General features: G+C 51.5%; 1 protein-coding gene across 1 annotated transcript in view; it reads left to right on the top strand.

Annotated features, from left to right (window-relative positions):
- The window catches only part of HEATR1 (HEAT repeat containing 1), a 171,667-nt gene that overhangs the window by 118,386 nt on the left and 37,493 nt on the right, over positions 1 to 15,788 (top strand). Inside the window, exons 27-28 of the mRNA XM_088477396.1 lie at positions 994 to 1,112; positions 15,410 to 15,531. Coding sequence (XP_088333522.1) covers positions 994 to 1,112; positions 15,410 to 15,531 — 241 coding nt within the window. The remainder of the gene's footprint in view (positions 1 to 993; positions 1,113 to 15,409; positions 15,532 to 15,788) is intronic.

The following is a 15,788-nucleotide window of genomic DNA, read 5'->3' as shown; positions in this document are numbered from 1 at the left end:
ACATTGTGTCCGATTTCCTCTTGAACTCTCCCCAGCAGCACCTTGGCAGTCGTGGGCACGATTTGGTGTTAAAAACTGCCCAATGTGACAAACTGTCTATCATGCCTCCTGAATATTCCAGTGCATCGTGACTGAGATTGTCAGATCTGCCCTACAGCACGGCAGATTTGAAGATGCGCTGTACGAGCTGCGGGGACGCGCATTGGCATTGTGGTCATTACTGGACACTCACGATTCTCGCATATTTTACACAATTTGTCATCACGATGCGTCGGAATCGGGCAAATCGTGTAAAATATCGCTAAGTGTGTAGGCACCTTTTAGAGTCTGACATCTGATTTAAGTAATTCCTCTCAATAGAGCGATGTATCTAAAAGGTCAATAGCTCATCCCTAATCACTACACAAATTGCTAAAGATTCATCACTAGCCATGGATATTACAGATTCCCATCGCCTTATAAAGGTAAAGTGACCGTATTTAGCTGTTTGGGTAAAGGATTATGTAGCCTGTTGTGATGTAGATTGTAATAAGGTTGCAATACAAAGGACTTTTAGTGGATGTTTAGTATACCTTTGGTGATTTATTCAAATTGAGGATTGTTTTCACATTAATTAAAATTAAAGCTTGTTTTCTGCCAGCATATAGCATATATATTTGTTTAGCTGCTTAATAATAATTATATACAAAAACTACCAATGTGACAATACAGTTTGGACTGTCCCCATTAAAAGATATTTGTAATATTACCTTTGTAAAATATATACAACACAACAGTTAGTTGGTGTTTATCATAAGCTTTCTACTCTTTATTAAAACAGTTTTTCAGGCTTTTAAACAATTTTGTTTAAATTTTTGTCATAAAGAAAACATGTAAATAGGTATTCTGAAAAAAAATATATATATAAATAAGGGTGGTACAGCTGGGCATGCTGCCCCTTATTTGTTATACTTGGTTAGCAGCTTATACACTTTCTGAAATTTTGGGTTTTAGGTGTCTTGAGCCTTCAAATTCTGTACAGGAAAATGTGGAGTACACCAAGCAGCTAATACTTAGCTGTCTGCTCAACATCTGTCAGAAGATTTCATTGGACAACCCACAGAATGCAAAAGGTAAGAAATTAAAATAGGGTACACACTGATATGGTGCATCGCTGGGTTTGTACAGCGGATATGTCTGTGAACAACGTTGTTCACAAACTTATCCGATCTGCTGTGCAGCACAGCAGATGAAGATACAGTATATCTTATAGATATATAGTTTCATCTGCTGGTCTGTACGGGCGATCGGCAGGGTGTGAGTGCTCAAGTCGGCTTGCAAATTTAAATGCCCGCCCAGTTATGACATCTGTAAAAGCGCTGCAGAATATGTGCGCGCTATATAAATAACTGGTAATCTATATAATAAGTTAGTTCGTTTGTTTGTCCTTTATACGCGGCCAGAGTTTTGGACCTAGCTCCACTAAATTTGTCATGGTGGTGTAATTTGACCAGGATTAGGTTTTTGCCTAGATTTGAACTTCATCAGGGGCGCACACGGTTACACAATCCCTAAAAATGGGGACTCTCTCAAATTATTCAGGCTCAAGTGGAAATTGGTAGTCTGCAAAATCCTGTGTAAAAGCTACAAAAGTGTAATTTCTTCTTCAGGGTCCATAGGGTCCACAGAATCTACCTTGGGGGATATGTAGTGGAACGATCTATTGCACCAAACAGCACTAGCTTTGTAGCTCCCAGCATGCATTGGTGCTACCCCGCCCCCAGCCACAGGCATTCAGTTTTTTTGTTTGGTGCGCGGCAAGTATCTAGACGCACCTGTTATACAGCGGGACTGCCTAGGCAGTCCCAGGCTTTTTTTTACTTTTGTTTTTATATTCTTTGTTTTTTGAACTACCGAGTTTAGCAGTACCAGGCGCCGGTAAAGACGCAGGTACTTCGACTCCTACTAACTCCACCGGGGCAGAAACACCAGTAACGCTATGTGCCCTGAGGCTCTCGACTGGCCTCAGCATGGCTTAGCTAGCGCCTGTGCTGAGGTCAGGACTGCAGGTCTGGCACGGAGATGACAGGTAAGTGCGCGCCAGTCCTAGCACCCGGTGTAGGAGACGCATCGGGTGCAGCTGCGGGTGAAGGCCTTGTGTGACGTGTCCCCACTAAGGTGGCCAGGTCCTTATCGTCTGTCGCCGGGGATGGGTAGTGGATGCACTAGAGCGCACTAGTTAGCGTCTACTACTATGAGGCCAGCGTACCCGTGCTGTCAAAATAGTAGCTTAAAGGAGATAAGGCGCTCCCCCGGCCGCTCCTTCGGTAAACCAGACGCGACTTTCGGTACGGAGTTCAAGTGACTGGTTAGCTATAAATGACCACCTCGTGGTGAGACGCTCGCAGATTAATGCTAGCTGCTGTATTGTACTGCCGTTTATTCCAAACTGTCAGTTATACCTATCACTGTGTTTCTCGTCATCCCTCTGAAAGTTGTGGGGGCATTCTGGTCACAAGCCGATCGGAGCTTGCAGACCAGCAGCCAATCAGGAGCCGCCACTGCTGATTGGCTGCTGGTCCGCAAGCTCTGATTGCCTTGTGACCGGCGGCGCTGTCTCTCCATGTTTGCCTGCTGGTGCACCAGTTGTAATCAGCTGGCGGGACGGCACCAAATCAATGAGGCTGCCACACAGGCCCACCTTGGTGGATCTGACTGGACCTGCCCACCTTGTGTGCCTGGCTGCATACATGGGAGCATCAGGCCACAGAGGCAGCTCGGGCACCATAGAAGCTGCACCCCTTACACCCACAGTAGTTACGCCACTGTTTGCAATACATGTTCGCAAACAGTGGGGTCCTTTTCAGGATAAATGGAATGGAGTTATAGGTGAGGACGATGCACACAAATATAGGCTGCAGGTGTACTTCAGGGTCCAGTTTTCAACCTGGGAAACACCAGGTATCCCAGCTAGTATATAATAATGATGTTTCTCCTTCATCCACTAGGGGACACTGGAGCTTCATGACAGTGGGGTATAGACGGTGGGTTGAGTTGAGCCTGGCACTTTAAAAATCTACAAGTGTGACTGGCTCCTCCCCCTCTATGCCCCATCAGCCCCAGTTTTTAGAATGTGCCCGAGTAGAGCCGGTGCACAGGGGCTGTCTCCAGCCCTTAAGTATATATGTATTAATTTATAAAGAAGAAACAAGAGGACAGGCAGACTGTTAGCTGTGACAGTCTGCCTGCATCGTGGGAGCCGCCAAAGAGGAGACCACACGGCTACTGCAGCCTGTGTCCGGTCACCCTATGGAGGGGAGGCTGCCTTTTCGCAGTGAAGGAGTCATCAGACTCAGAGGGGCCCGCCACAGCTAACACTGGCTTGTGTCCGGGTCCCCGCTCTCCCCTCACAGCCCAGCGCTCTGGCCGCAGCAGCCCTGTGAGTATGCACACCTCTCCTGTCTAGCAGGAGAGGTGAAAATAATTTGCTGGGGTTTTTTAACAGCGCGCGGCTGTCAGTGCCACGCTGGTGTTGCGGAAGAACACCAGCGCTGGCTGTTAGGTAGGCTCTGCAGAGGAAGCGGCGGTCCTACCTGTGCGTGCCGGTGCTTGTGTAAAGGCACCGGCACGTTAATCACTGGCGGCAGTCGTGCCGCTGGCCCCCGCGTGCGGCTGGGATGCAGGGCTATGCCGCGCGCATATAATAGCAGCGGTCTTTGACAAAAGGGGGTGGAGCTTATAGGCCCTCCTCCTCTTCCTCCTTCACTGCTGGGCTCGTTTGGCGCGCTCTGAGAGGGAGTGGCGCCTCTGTAGAGCTAGAGCGGATCGGAGGGGAGAAGACTGAGCTTCTACAGGGGGTCTGTAATTACAGTAAGGTAGTTCACTACCTTCTGTTTTTTTTTATTGATCTGCTCCTCCCTTATATTGCACTGTCTGCCCCTGTTACTGAGCTGCATTATTATTGAAATTCTGCTCCTCCTATACTGCTCTGTCTGCATCCTGAGTAGCATTATTATTGAAATTCTGCTCCTCCCTTATTGCTCTGTCTGCTCCCATACTTGAGTAGCATTATTATTGAAATTCTGCTTCTCCCTATACTCCTTTTGCACTACTGAGTTGTACGTGGTGTCTGTCTGTGAGTGAATGATGACATCCAGAACAGAAAAAGCTGCTTCACAAAAGCTGTTTGCCTGCAGTAAGTGCAGGAAAAAATTTACCCATGCTCGCTCCGAAGGGTCTTCCCTGTGCGAGACGTGTGAAGCAGAGAGTGCTAGCACGCAGTCTGTCACTCCCTCCTTCATAAATAGTTTGGCAGGGGTCATGGCGGATCTTTCTTCTGAATTAGCCGCTTCCCATAGGGAACGGGAGGCCGCCAGAGATCTACCTAGCACATCTCACCCTTCTTTTCTAGCAACAGAACCAGCGTGGGCTCAGAATTTAGTCTGCTTGGTGAATAGCCTTGCTCAGGTTATGGGTTCTGCGTCTAAAGCTCCTGAAGCTACGGTAAGTCGCTCATCTAAGAAGAGGGCTCTTCCGGCGGTTCTCCAGTCGGATGAGGACTCTGCAGCGGATCACTCGTCTCAGGAGGAAGGGGAGATGCTGGACGAATCAGACGTAGAGACTTACTCACAAGAACCTGAGGCAATGCAAGGTATTGATTCACTCATCCTAGCGGTGAGGGAAGTTCTTAAGATTTCTGGCCCGGAAGCTCCAGAATCGTTAGAAGACTCCTTGTTTGCCAGGTCACAGAAGATTGCTATCACATTCCCTGTTTCTCTCCAGTTGGACGAACAGATGACGGCAGCTTGGCAGAATCCGGACCGTAAATTCCAGATTCCTAAGCGTTTTTTCTCTCTTTACCCGTTTCCTGCCGAAAATAGAAAGAGGTGGGAGACCCCGCCACCTGTGGATTCTTCGGTTTCTCGGTTGTCAAAGAAGACCACGTTACCGGTTCCAGGAGCTACTACATTAAAGGAAACCTCAGAGCGGAGATTAGAAACCACTTTGAAATCCATTTATACGGCTGCAGGTGCTCTTCTCCGGCCGGCCTTGGTAGGATCTTGGGTCAACAAGGCTGTGGAAAAGTGGGCGGAACAATTGACTGAGGGTCTTAAATCCAACACTCCGCGGGCAGATCTGATTACCTTGGCAGAACATATTCAGGAGTCTGCAGTATACTTAGGAGACGCCTCCAGAGATATCGGCCAGGTAGGCTCTAGGATTTCTGCTTCGGCGATCTCTGCTCGCCGGGCACTTTGGCTTCGTGCCTGGCAAGCGGATGCTGAGTCAAAGAGAGCAGTGGAAGCTCTTCCTTTCACAGGCGATATTTTATTTGGTCCAGAGCTGGACAAGTGGATCTCGCTGGCCACTGGAGGTAAGAGTACTTTTCTACCTTCATCAGCACCTCCTCCGCGTCGCTCGTTTATGGGACCTTCATTTCGTTCCTTTCGAGCATCTGCAAGATTTCAGGGACGATCGCGAGGTTCGTCTTCAGCGGGGCGAGGAGGCCGGGCTAGAGGACGTCAAGCGACTAATGCCCGCCGTCCAGATCCCAAGCCAGCAGACAAGCCTGTGGCATGACGGGCTCCCATCCCATCTCGGAGATCCGAAGGTGGGGGCTCGCCTCCAGCGTTTCTCGGAGGTTTGGAGATGGACTTCTCCAGACACTTGGGTTCGGAATCTGGTATCTCAGGGATACAAGATCGAGTTCGCTTTCACTCCTCCTGTGCGTTATTTTACAACAGGTTTGCCCGTAGATCCCTTGAAGCAACTAATTTTGCGTCAAGCGATCGAGAAACTTTTGCTGGCCGAGGTTCTGGTGGCGGTTCCCACTGCACAAAGACAACAAGGGTTTTACTCAAACCTTTTTGTGGTTCCGAAACCGGATGGGTCAGTCAGACCCATTCTGAATCTGAAATCCTTGAACCAGTATCTTTCATTTCACAGGTTCAAAATGGAGTCTCTCCATTCTGTCATTGCGGGACTAGAGGCAGGAGAGTTTCTGGTGTCGATCGATATCAAGGACGCCTATCTGCATGTCCCAATTTGGGTTCCTCACCAGGCTTTCCTCAGATTTGCCATCAAGGAAGCTCATTACCAGTTTCAGGCCCTGCCGTTCGGTCTCTCGTCAGCTCCCAGGGTATTCACCAAGGTGATGGCCGTCATGGTATCCCACTTGCGCTCTCGGGGGGTGACGATAGTTCCGTACCTAGACGATTTACTCATCAAGGCTCCAACGGCAGAAGTCCTTTTACACCAAGTGTCCCTTACACATCAGATTCTCATTCAACACGGATGGATTGTGAACTTCCAGAAGTCTCAGTTGATGCCGTCCCAGAGACTTCAGTTCCTAGGAATGATTCTAGACACTGTTCTGCTTCGTGTATTCTTGCCAAGGGACAAGGCCATAGCCATACAGGAGCTGGTTCGTTTGGTGCTCAGACCCAGGAAAGTGTCCGTGCATCTTTGCATCCGTCTCCTGGGAAAGATGGTGGCTTCCTTCGAGGCCATCCAATTCGGCAGATTTCACTCCAGAATTTTTCAACTGGATCTTCTGTCTCAATGGTCCGGGTCCCACCTACAGATGCATCGGCTGGTGCGTCTGTCTCCCCGGACCCGCATATCCTTGCTCTGGTGGCTTCGGACGGAGCATCTGTTAGCGGGTCGGCGCTTTGGAATTTGACCTTGGTCACCACGGACGCCAGCCTCCGCGGATGGGGAGCTGTGGTTCTGGGCAGTCACTTCCAGGGGCTTTGGTCGCAGCAGGAATCCCTCTTACCAATCAATGTTCTCGAACTGCGGGCAGTCTACAGAGCTTTGATACAGGCTGCTCCTCTGTTACGAGGACTTCCGGTTCGGATACAATCCGACAACGCCACTGCAGTGGCATACATAAATCGCCGAGGAGGAACCCGCAGTCGTCTGGCAATGAGAGAAGCCAGTCGCATCCTTCTGTGGGCAGAAAGACACGTAGAGGTAATTTCCGCAGTGTTTATTCCGGGAGTCGACAACTGGGAAGCGGACTACCTCAGTCGTCAGGATCTTCATCCCGGGGAGTGGTCCCTTCATCCCGAGGTCTTTCATCAATTGGTTTGCAGATGGGGGAAACCACAGATAGACCTGATGGCATCACGGATAAATCATCAACTACCCCTTTACTGCTCCAGGACCATGGATCCGGCAGCGGTGGGAGCAGATGCTTTACTGATCCCTTGGCCGTACAGCCTTGTGTACCTGTTCCCACCGTTTCCGCTTCTCCCTCGGATTCTCAAGCGGATCAAACGAGAGTCGTCCACCGTCATCCTAGTGGCTCCGGATTGGCCTCGTCGGGTTTGGTACTCCAATCTCTTATTCCTTCTGGCAGACGAACCTTGGCCTCTTCCGCTACGATCGGACCTTCTACAGCAGGGTCCATGTGTGTACCCAGATTTACGGCGGCTTCGTTTAACGGCGTGGCTATTGAGACCGCCATACTAAGAAGCCATGGTGTTCCTAGGTCGGTCATTCCTACCATGCTTAGGGCTAGAAAACCGGTAACATCAGCGCATTATCATCGCATTTGGAGGGCTTATATCTCCTGGTGTGAGGGTCGTGGATCTTCCACTTCCTCTTTTCATTTACCTCGTCTTCTTCTTTTTCTTCAAAAAGGCCTTGATGCGGGCCTACGCTTGAGATCGCTTAAAGTGCAGATTTCTGCTCTTTCTATTTTTTTCCAGCGTCGCCTAGCTCTGATTCCGGAGGTTCAGACCTTTTTTCAAGGGGTACTTAGAATTCAGCCCCCCTTTGTGCCACCCACGGCTCCTTGGGACCTGAATCTTGTTTTATCTTTTCTTCAGTCATCCACCTTTGAGCCTTTGCAGGATGTGGAATTGAAGTATTTGACTTGGAAGATGATCCTTTTATTGGCCCTGGCTTCGGCCAGACGAGTGTCTGAACTTGGAGCCTTGTCCTGCCGTTCTCCTTACTTGATTTTTCACGAAGATCGGGCGGAACTTCGTACCCGCCCTTCCTTTTTGCCCAAGGTGGTCTCGGATTTTCATCTGAATCAGCCGATTGTAGTCCCAGCGTGGTCGGACTCTTCCGGGGATTCTCACTCTTTGGATGTGGTTCGGGCACTTCGCATTTATGTGGCCCGTACTGAGGGACTACGTAAATCAGAGGCTCTGTTCGTCCTTTATGATGCCAATCGGCGTGGCTGGCCTGCATCTAAGCAGACTTTGGCCAGGTGGATTCGTCTGACTATTCGTCAGGCATATGTTGCTTCTGCTCGACCACCGCCGGTATCCATTTCTGCGCATTCTACGCGCTCTGTGGGTACTTCTTGGGCGGCACATAGAGGTGTCTCGGCTTCACAGCTTTGTAGAGCAGCTACGTGGTCTTCGGTTCATACTTTTGTACGTTTCTACAGATTTTACACTTTTGCGGCTTCTGCTTCAAATTTTGGTCGCAGTGTCTTGCAGGGCGTTCAGCACTCTCCCCCCCAGGAGGGTAGCTTTGGGACGTCCCCACTGTCATGAAGCTCCAGTGTCCCCTAGTGGATGAAGGAGAAAACAGGATTTTGGTACTTACCGTTAAATCCATTTCTCCGATTCCACAGGGGACACTGGACGCCCACCCAGTGCTTCTTGCCTGTTATCAATTACTTGTTCTGCTTCAGTTCTGTTGCAGTTTGGTCTGTTTTCGTTGTGTGACTGTTTATCACTGCAGCCTGCTGTGTTCTTGCAGTGTGTCAGTATGTTGGATTGTTTCTTTCCTGTTCTCCTTCTCTGTTCTTCAGTCTGTTCTCCGTCTCCTCTCGGGCTCAGTTCTTTAAAACTGGGGCTGATGGGGCATAGAGGGGGAGGAGCCAGTCACACTTGTAGATTTTTAAAGTGCCAGGCTCAACTCAACCCACCGTCTATACCCCACTGTCATGAAGCTCCAGTGTCCCCTGTGGAATCGGAGAAATGGATTTAACGGTAAGTACCAAAATCCTGTTTTATATATACTAGTGTGTGTTTTATTTTGAACCATTCCGAGGCTGGGGATAAGATTACATGGCCAGATAGTCACACATTCCTGAGAAACAGTCTTCGGTGTCGCTCTATGCTCTTGTTCTTCTAGCACACTTAGCCAATGCAACAGATACAGACCAAAGTGTACTAAAAGCACCAGAGCAGAGAACGACACCCCAGGCAGGATAGAGGAACTACTCGGGTTGTGACAGGTACAGGGTTCTAGAATGAACACTACTAATAAATGTATAGTTTCTACTTCAGGGTCCATAGGGGGTCCACAGGGTTGACCTTGGGGTTATAGCTGGAACAGGATCCATGGGCACCACACAGTTAAGCTTTTAGCTCCCAGGATGCACTTGGGTCCTCCTCTATACCCCGCCCCCGAGCCACAGGCACCTCAGTGTAAGCTGGTGCCCGGCCGGAGTCGGTCACCGCGCAGGGGGGCTGCAGGAGCAGCCCCCAGAAGCTTTTTATTTTAAGTTAAATTTTATTTATTTTTAATCTATTTTTACTACAGACGGCAGCGAAGGGCTGTCTGTACAGACGCCCACGCTGCCGCTCTGATCCCCGACTGGCGCCGCGACGCCAGTACTGATCTGGGGATCGCGGCGGGAGGGCAGAGTCCGTACTAACCGGACTCTGTCTACCTCCCAGGACTGCTGCCGGAGTCGCCGGGGATTCAGGTAAGCCGCGCGTCGCTGGCTAGCGGCGGCGCGCGGAATGCCTTAAATGCAGTCCTTTAGCCTCCGGTCCTGGGGACAGACCGGAGGCTGCTGGCAGTGGCGGCGGGCCCCCCCATAACCCGTGGGACCACTAGACCACCAGGGATAACCGGCAAGCGGGAAGCCAGCATCCCTGGGGTTAATATGCTAGCCAGGGGAGGAAGCCTTCCCTGTCAGCGGCTCCTCCCCTCAGCTCAGCGCGCCTTTCAACACGGAGTCTGGCGTCGCTGAGCTGCAGCTACTCGGCCACTCCTCCTCTGAGGTCTCCAGCGGCCATTTTCCCAGTGGCAGCGCAGATCTCAGGGAGCACGCGGACCGGTCCCCCTGTGTACCTCTCCCCTGATTAAGGACAGCGTACACAGCACTATAGCCCTCCCAGACACTGAATCTGGGCAGGTTGATTGTAGTGGAAAGGTGCAGTGAGTATATCTTCCTGCATGGTATGTGACTTTTTGCTAGTGCTGCCTGTCTGTGCTTATTTTCCGCTTACTGTCAGCTTATACCTATCCCTTTACTTCTCCTACAAGCCCTGCAGGTGTGTGGGGGAGGGGCGTTTCTACTGACCTCACTTATATAGATCACGTATTTGTGAGGTCCGTCACATACAGTTGTGTGCTACTCAGTGCCATATTGTGGGCTGTTGTTCAGCACACCGGTGAGTGCGTTTTACTTCTACCCTGGTGCCAGATATATAATATATTCTGTCATGTCAGACGAGGAGGTTGAGCGCTCAGTGGCTCCGGTGTTGGCCTCCTGCGGACGCTGTTCTGCAGGAGTAGATAGGGAGGATTTGTCACAGGATGGCCTGTGTAGTCGATGCCAGGTGGCTCCTGGCCCATCCAGACCTTCTCTGGCGCAGGAACCACCGTGGGCGATGTTTTCTCAAGTGCTGGTGTCTATTGCGGACCGTCTGTCGGTCCCGACTGCTCTCCCTACTAGGGCGGTGCCCCAGCCGACCATCCCCCATTCCCCGGGTGTCCCGCAGTTATTGCGGAGTCCTCCTGGGTCTCAATCAGTTGGTCCCTATGCGGGGTTGCCTATGTATATACAGGCTTCCCCTGTGCCGCAGCAGCCTGTGGTACCTTTTCAGGCCCCTATGGCGACGCCTCCACCATGGGTGGATGTGCTCTCCAACTCCGTGCAAAATTTGGCGGCCGCTTCCTCGGCTTTTCAGTCAATGTTGCAGACTGACATGCCTTCTAGGATTTCTAAACGCCCACTCATGACACGGGCTGCTCAGGTATCGGACTCAGAGGGTTCCTCAGATGATGGGGAGGTCCCTGATGACACTGACTCGGACGCCTCGGTCCAGGAAATGGATACCAAGTCGTCCATTAATGTGCGAGCACTAGTTAGGGCGGTGCGAGCTATTCTTCTTATAGAGGATGAGGCACCGGTTCCTAGGTCGAAGTTTCCTAGTTTCAAAAAAACTAAGGTGGCTTCTGCGGTGTTTCCCCTGTCGGATCAGTTGACGGATCATATGGCGGTAGCTTGGCAGGCGCCCAGTAAGAGATTCCTTCCTCAGAAGCGGTTGGCTTCTAATTACCCCTTCCCTGAGGCACATTGTAAAAAATGGGAAACTCCACCGGCGGTGGATTCCCATGTCACCCGTTTAACTCGGGGCGCAACCTTACCATTACCGTCGATATCCTCGCTGAAGGATCCCACGGACAGGAAAGTTGAGACTTGCTTAAAGTCTATTTACTCCCTCTCCGGGGCGGTGGCCCGACCGTCCATGGCCATTTCCTGGGTGGCCAAGGCCATTGAGGGGTGGGCCAATGCATTGGAAGATACCTTCCCGGACGACGCTCCGGATGTCCAGCGGGCGTTGTTGGGACAAATGAGGGACGCCGCTTCTTACATTGGAGAAGCTTCTTTAGATGCTAGTCTGCTGACCTCGCGGGTATCGGCTGCAGCGGTGTCTGCCCGCCGATCCTTATGGTTGCGGTCCTGGAGAGCGGACTCTGATTCAAAGAAAGGTCTGGAGGCCTTACCTTTCAATGGGGAATTACTATTTGGTCCGGACTTGGACAAAATAGTGGACACCCTGGCTAAATCCAAGTCGGCCTTCCTCCCTTCGGCGGCACTGCCTGCTAAGGTTCGGAGTTCGGCTTTTCGTTCCTTTCGGGTTCAGGGTAAGGCGAAAGGTCAGTCCTTCCCGAGACAGTCTGCGAGTAAGACGGCCTCTAAACCCAAGAAGCAAGCCTGGAGTGCTCGGCGCCCTTCTTCCAAGCAGGAAGATAAACCTACGGCCTGATGGGACGGGCCTCCCTCTGGGGGACCTCCGAGTGGGAGGCCGACTTCTTCTATTTGCCCAGTGCTGGCACAATACCACCACGGATGCCTGGGTTCGAGAAGTGGTCTCCCAGGGGTACGCCCTGTCTTTTCGGCACAGACCACCCCACCAGTTTTTCTGCACAAGTCCTTCTCAGAACAAGACCAAGGCGTTACAGGTTCAGGAGGCTATAGAGTCCTTGCTGAAAGCAGGGGTCATTGTTCCCGTTCCTCTATCACAACGAGGGACGGGGTATTATTCGTCTCTGTTTCTGGTGCAGAAACCCAATGATTCTCATCGCCCTATCCTCAACTTGAAGTCTCTGAACAAATTCCTCAGAGTTCCCAAGTTCAGGATGGAAACGTTACGTTCCATCATTCTGGCGATGGAACCGGGGGATTACATGGTGTCCCTGGACATCCAGGACGCCTACCTCCATGTTCCGATAGCATCTTCACACCAGCGGTATCTGAGGTTCGCTATCCTTCAACACCACTATCAGTTCCGGGCGCTACCCTTTGGTCTCTCCACGGCACCGAGGGTGTTCACGAAGATTATGGCGGTCATGGCCGCACATCTTCGGAACCAGAATGTACGGCTGCTGCCGTACCTGGACGACCTCCTGTTGCTGGCGAGCTCCCCGGAGGTACTGCTTCAACATCTCCACCTGACGATCGCTTGCCTGCAAGCACACGGGTGGTTGATAAATTGGAAAAAGTCCTCTCTGATTCCATCACAGCGGATGGTTCATTTGGGAGCCCTGCTGGATTCGCGTCAGCAAAGGATCTTCCTGACTCCGGAGAAGGTCGCCTCACTACAGCTGCGGATACGCAGTTGCCTGAGCCGTTGCCGCCTGTCGGTCCATTCGGCTATGAGAGTTCTGGGGTCCATGGTGTCGACATTCGACATGGTGGAATTTGCCCAGTTCCATTCCCGGCCCCTGCAGGGGCTGATTCTATCAGAATGGAACGGGTTACCTCACCGGATCCGCTCTCAGGTGCTGGTGTTGTCTCCGGACGTTCGGCTATCTTTGGCTTGGTGGCTTCAGACAGCTCATCTGGTCGAGGGGCGCCCATTTTGGATCCCGGACTGGGTCCTGCTCACGACGGATGCCAGTCTCCGGGGTTGGGGGGCAGTGACCGGCTCTTTGTCGCTTCAGGGTCGTTGGTCAGCGGAAGAAGCACTTCTCCACATCAACATCCTGGAACTGCGGGCAGTATACAAGGCCCTGCAGTCGTCCGGCCCCGCTCTTCACGGAAGGGCGGTACAGGTGCAGTCCGACAACGCCACCACGGTGGCGTATATCAATCACCAAGGCGGAACTCGCAGTCAGGCAGCGATGTCGGAGGTGTCTCGTATCCTGTCTTGGGCGGAGGGTCACATTCCAGCGATCTCGGCGGTCTTCATCCCCGGAGTCCTCAATTGGGAGGCGGACTTCCTCAGCCGTCACGACGTGCATCCCGGGGAATGGTCGCTTCACCCAGAGGTGTTTCAGCTACTCGTGGACAGGTGGGGACTGCTGGAGCTGGACTTGATGGCCTCCCGTCACAATCACAAGTTGCCCGTTTACGGGTCAAGGACAAGAGACGCAGGTGCAAGTCTGGTGGACGCGCTGTCGGTGACATGGACGTTTCACCTGGCGTATCTGTTTCCTCCGATATCCCTGCTTCCTCGGGTTCTGCGGAAATTCAAGCAGGACGGCGGCATGCTCGTGCTGGTAGCTCCGGCGTGGCCCAGACGTCCTTGGTACTCCGATCTGAGGAGCCTCTCCATCGACGCTCCGTACCTTCTTCCTCAACGTCGGGACCTGTTGTCTCAGGGGCCCTGCCTTTACCCGGATCTGGGTCGGCTGTCTTTGACGGCGTGGCTCTTGAGACAGCCGTCTTGAGGTCTCGGGGCTTCTCCAGTTCGGTTATTGGTACGATGCTCAGGGCACGCAAGCCTGCTTCAGCACGGATTTATCACAGAGTGTGGCACACTTACTTTCAGTGGTGTGAGTCCAGACTTTATGATCCTCAGGTGTTCCGAGTTTCTAGGATCTTGGAATTTCTTCAGTCAGGATTGGATCTCGGCTTACGCCTTGCATCTCTGAAGGTTCATGTGTCCGCCTTGTCCGTGTGGTTTCAACGGCGGATTGCAATACTACCAGACGTTCACACCTTTTTCCAAGGTGTTCTCAGGATCCAGCCTCCCTTTGTGCCTCCTGTGGCTCCTTGGGACTTGGCGGTGGTGCTACGGGTCCTGCAGGGTCCTCCGTTTGAGCCTCTTGAGGCGGTGGAGCTCAAGTGGCTGACATTTAAGACGGTTTTTCTCCTGGCAATTGCTTCGGCCAGGAGGGTGTCTGAATTGGGGGCGCTTTCCTGTCGCCCTCCTTTCCTGATTTTTCACCAGGACAGAGCGGTGCTCCGCACTCGTCCTGCGTTTTTGCCCAAAGTGGTCTCGAAGTTCCATATTAATCAGGAACTTGTTGTGCCAGCTTTTCAGTCCCCTGATCTTTCAGCTGGTGAGACTTCCTTAGATGTGGTCCGGGCGCTTAGAATTTATGTAGACCGGACGGCTTCGGTTAGGAAGTCTGATTCCTTGTTTATCCTCTTTGGTTTTCACAAGAGGGGTTGGCCTGCCAACAAACAAACGTTAGCCCGTTGGCTTCGTTCCGTTATTTGTGAGGCTTATGCACAGGAGGGCTTACCTGTGCCAGCCTCTGTTAAGGCTCATTCCACTCGTTCTGTGGGTCCCTCTTGGGCTGCTAGACGTGGCGCTTCTGCTGTTCAGCTGTGTAGGGCGGCCACTTGGTCTTCAATTCAAACGTTTTTGAGGTTCTATGCGTTTGACACCTTTGCCTCTCAGGATGCATCCTTTGGGCGCCGGGTACTCCTTTCAGCACAGGAGCGTCCCCGCCCTTAGTTGTACTGCTTTGGGACATCCCCAAGGTCAACCCTGTGGACCCCCTATGGACCCTGAAGTAGAAAACAAGAGATATGGTAAGAACTTACCTTTGTTATCTCTGTTTCTACGAAGTCCATAGGGTCCACAGGGCGCCCGCCCTGACGCACCTGGCTTCAAATGGGCTGTGTGGCTGGTCACCGGTTTTCCGTCTCCTATTGCTGTGAGTATGGTTTCTTGTGTGTTCCAGTCTTCCTTCTCTCTGTTCCATATTCTTCTCCGGCCTAGGCTGCTTACCAACTGAGGTGCCTGTGGCTCGGGGGCGGGGTATAGAGGAGGACCCAAGTGCATCCTGGGAGCTAAAAGCTTAACTGTGTGGTGCCCATGGATCCTGTTCCAGCTATAACCCCAAGGTCAACCCTGTGGACCCTATGGACTTCGTAGAAACAGAGATAACAAAGGTAAGTTCTTACCATATCTCTTGTTTTGTATATAATGGATTTGCACCAATCTGACATTTCTGTAAATAAATGCTCTTAAAATCCATTTTCCAGAAATTCTTGATGAAGAAAAGTTTAATGTGGAGCTGATTGTACAGTGTGTCAGGACCTCTGAGATGCCTCAGACTCATCACCATGCTCTGCTTCTCCTGGGAACTGCCTCTGGAATCTTCCCAGTAAGGACATGTAATGATTGGACCATGTATAACCGTGTTAATGTCTCGTATTCACCAAGCCTCAGTGTCTTCCACTAAGTCCATGTCTGTCCACATTTATTTTCTTGGTCCTCAACAGCTTATTGGCTAAATGTCACCTTAATGCAATTGAAATGTTTTGTAATAACAGAACTTTTAGCCAAAATGTGCTGAAAATCGCTTTATTCTGCATGATCAAAGTTCAGATTTTATGAGCGTTTCACCATTGAGTGCTTAGA

This window comes from Taudactylus pleione, unplaced genomic scaffold (genome assembly GCF_031769625.1).
Source record: "Taudactylus pleione unplaced genomic scaffold, aTauple2 ptg000201l, whole genome shotgun sequence".
NCBI classification, from domain to species: domain Eukaryota; kingdom Metazoa; phylum Chordata; class Amphibia; order Anura; family Myobatrachidae; genus Taudactylus; species Taudactylus pleione.
The sequence above is the reverse complement of the archived record's forward strand: the minus strand, read 5'-3'. Positions and strand labels throughout refer to the sequence as shown.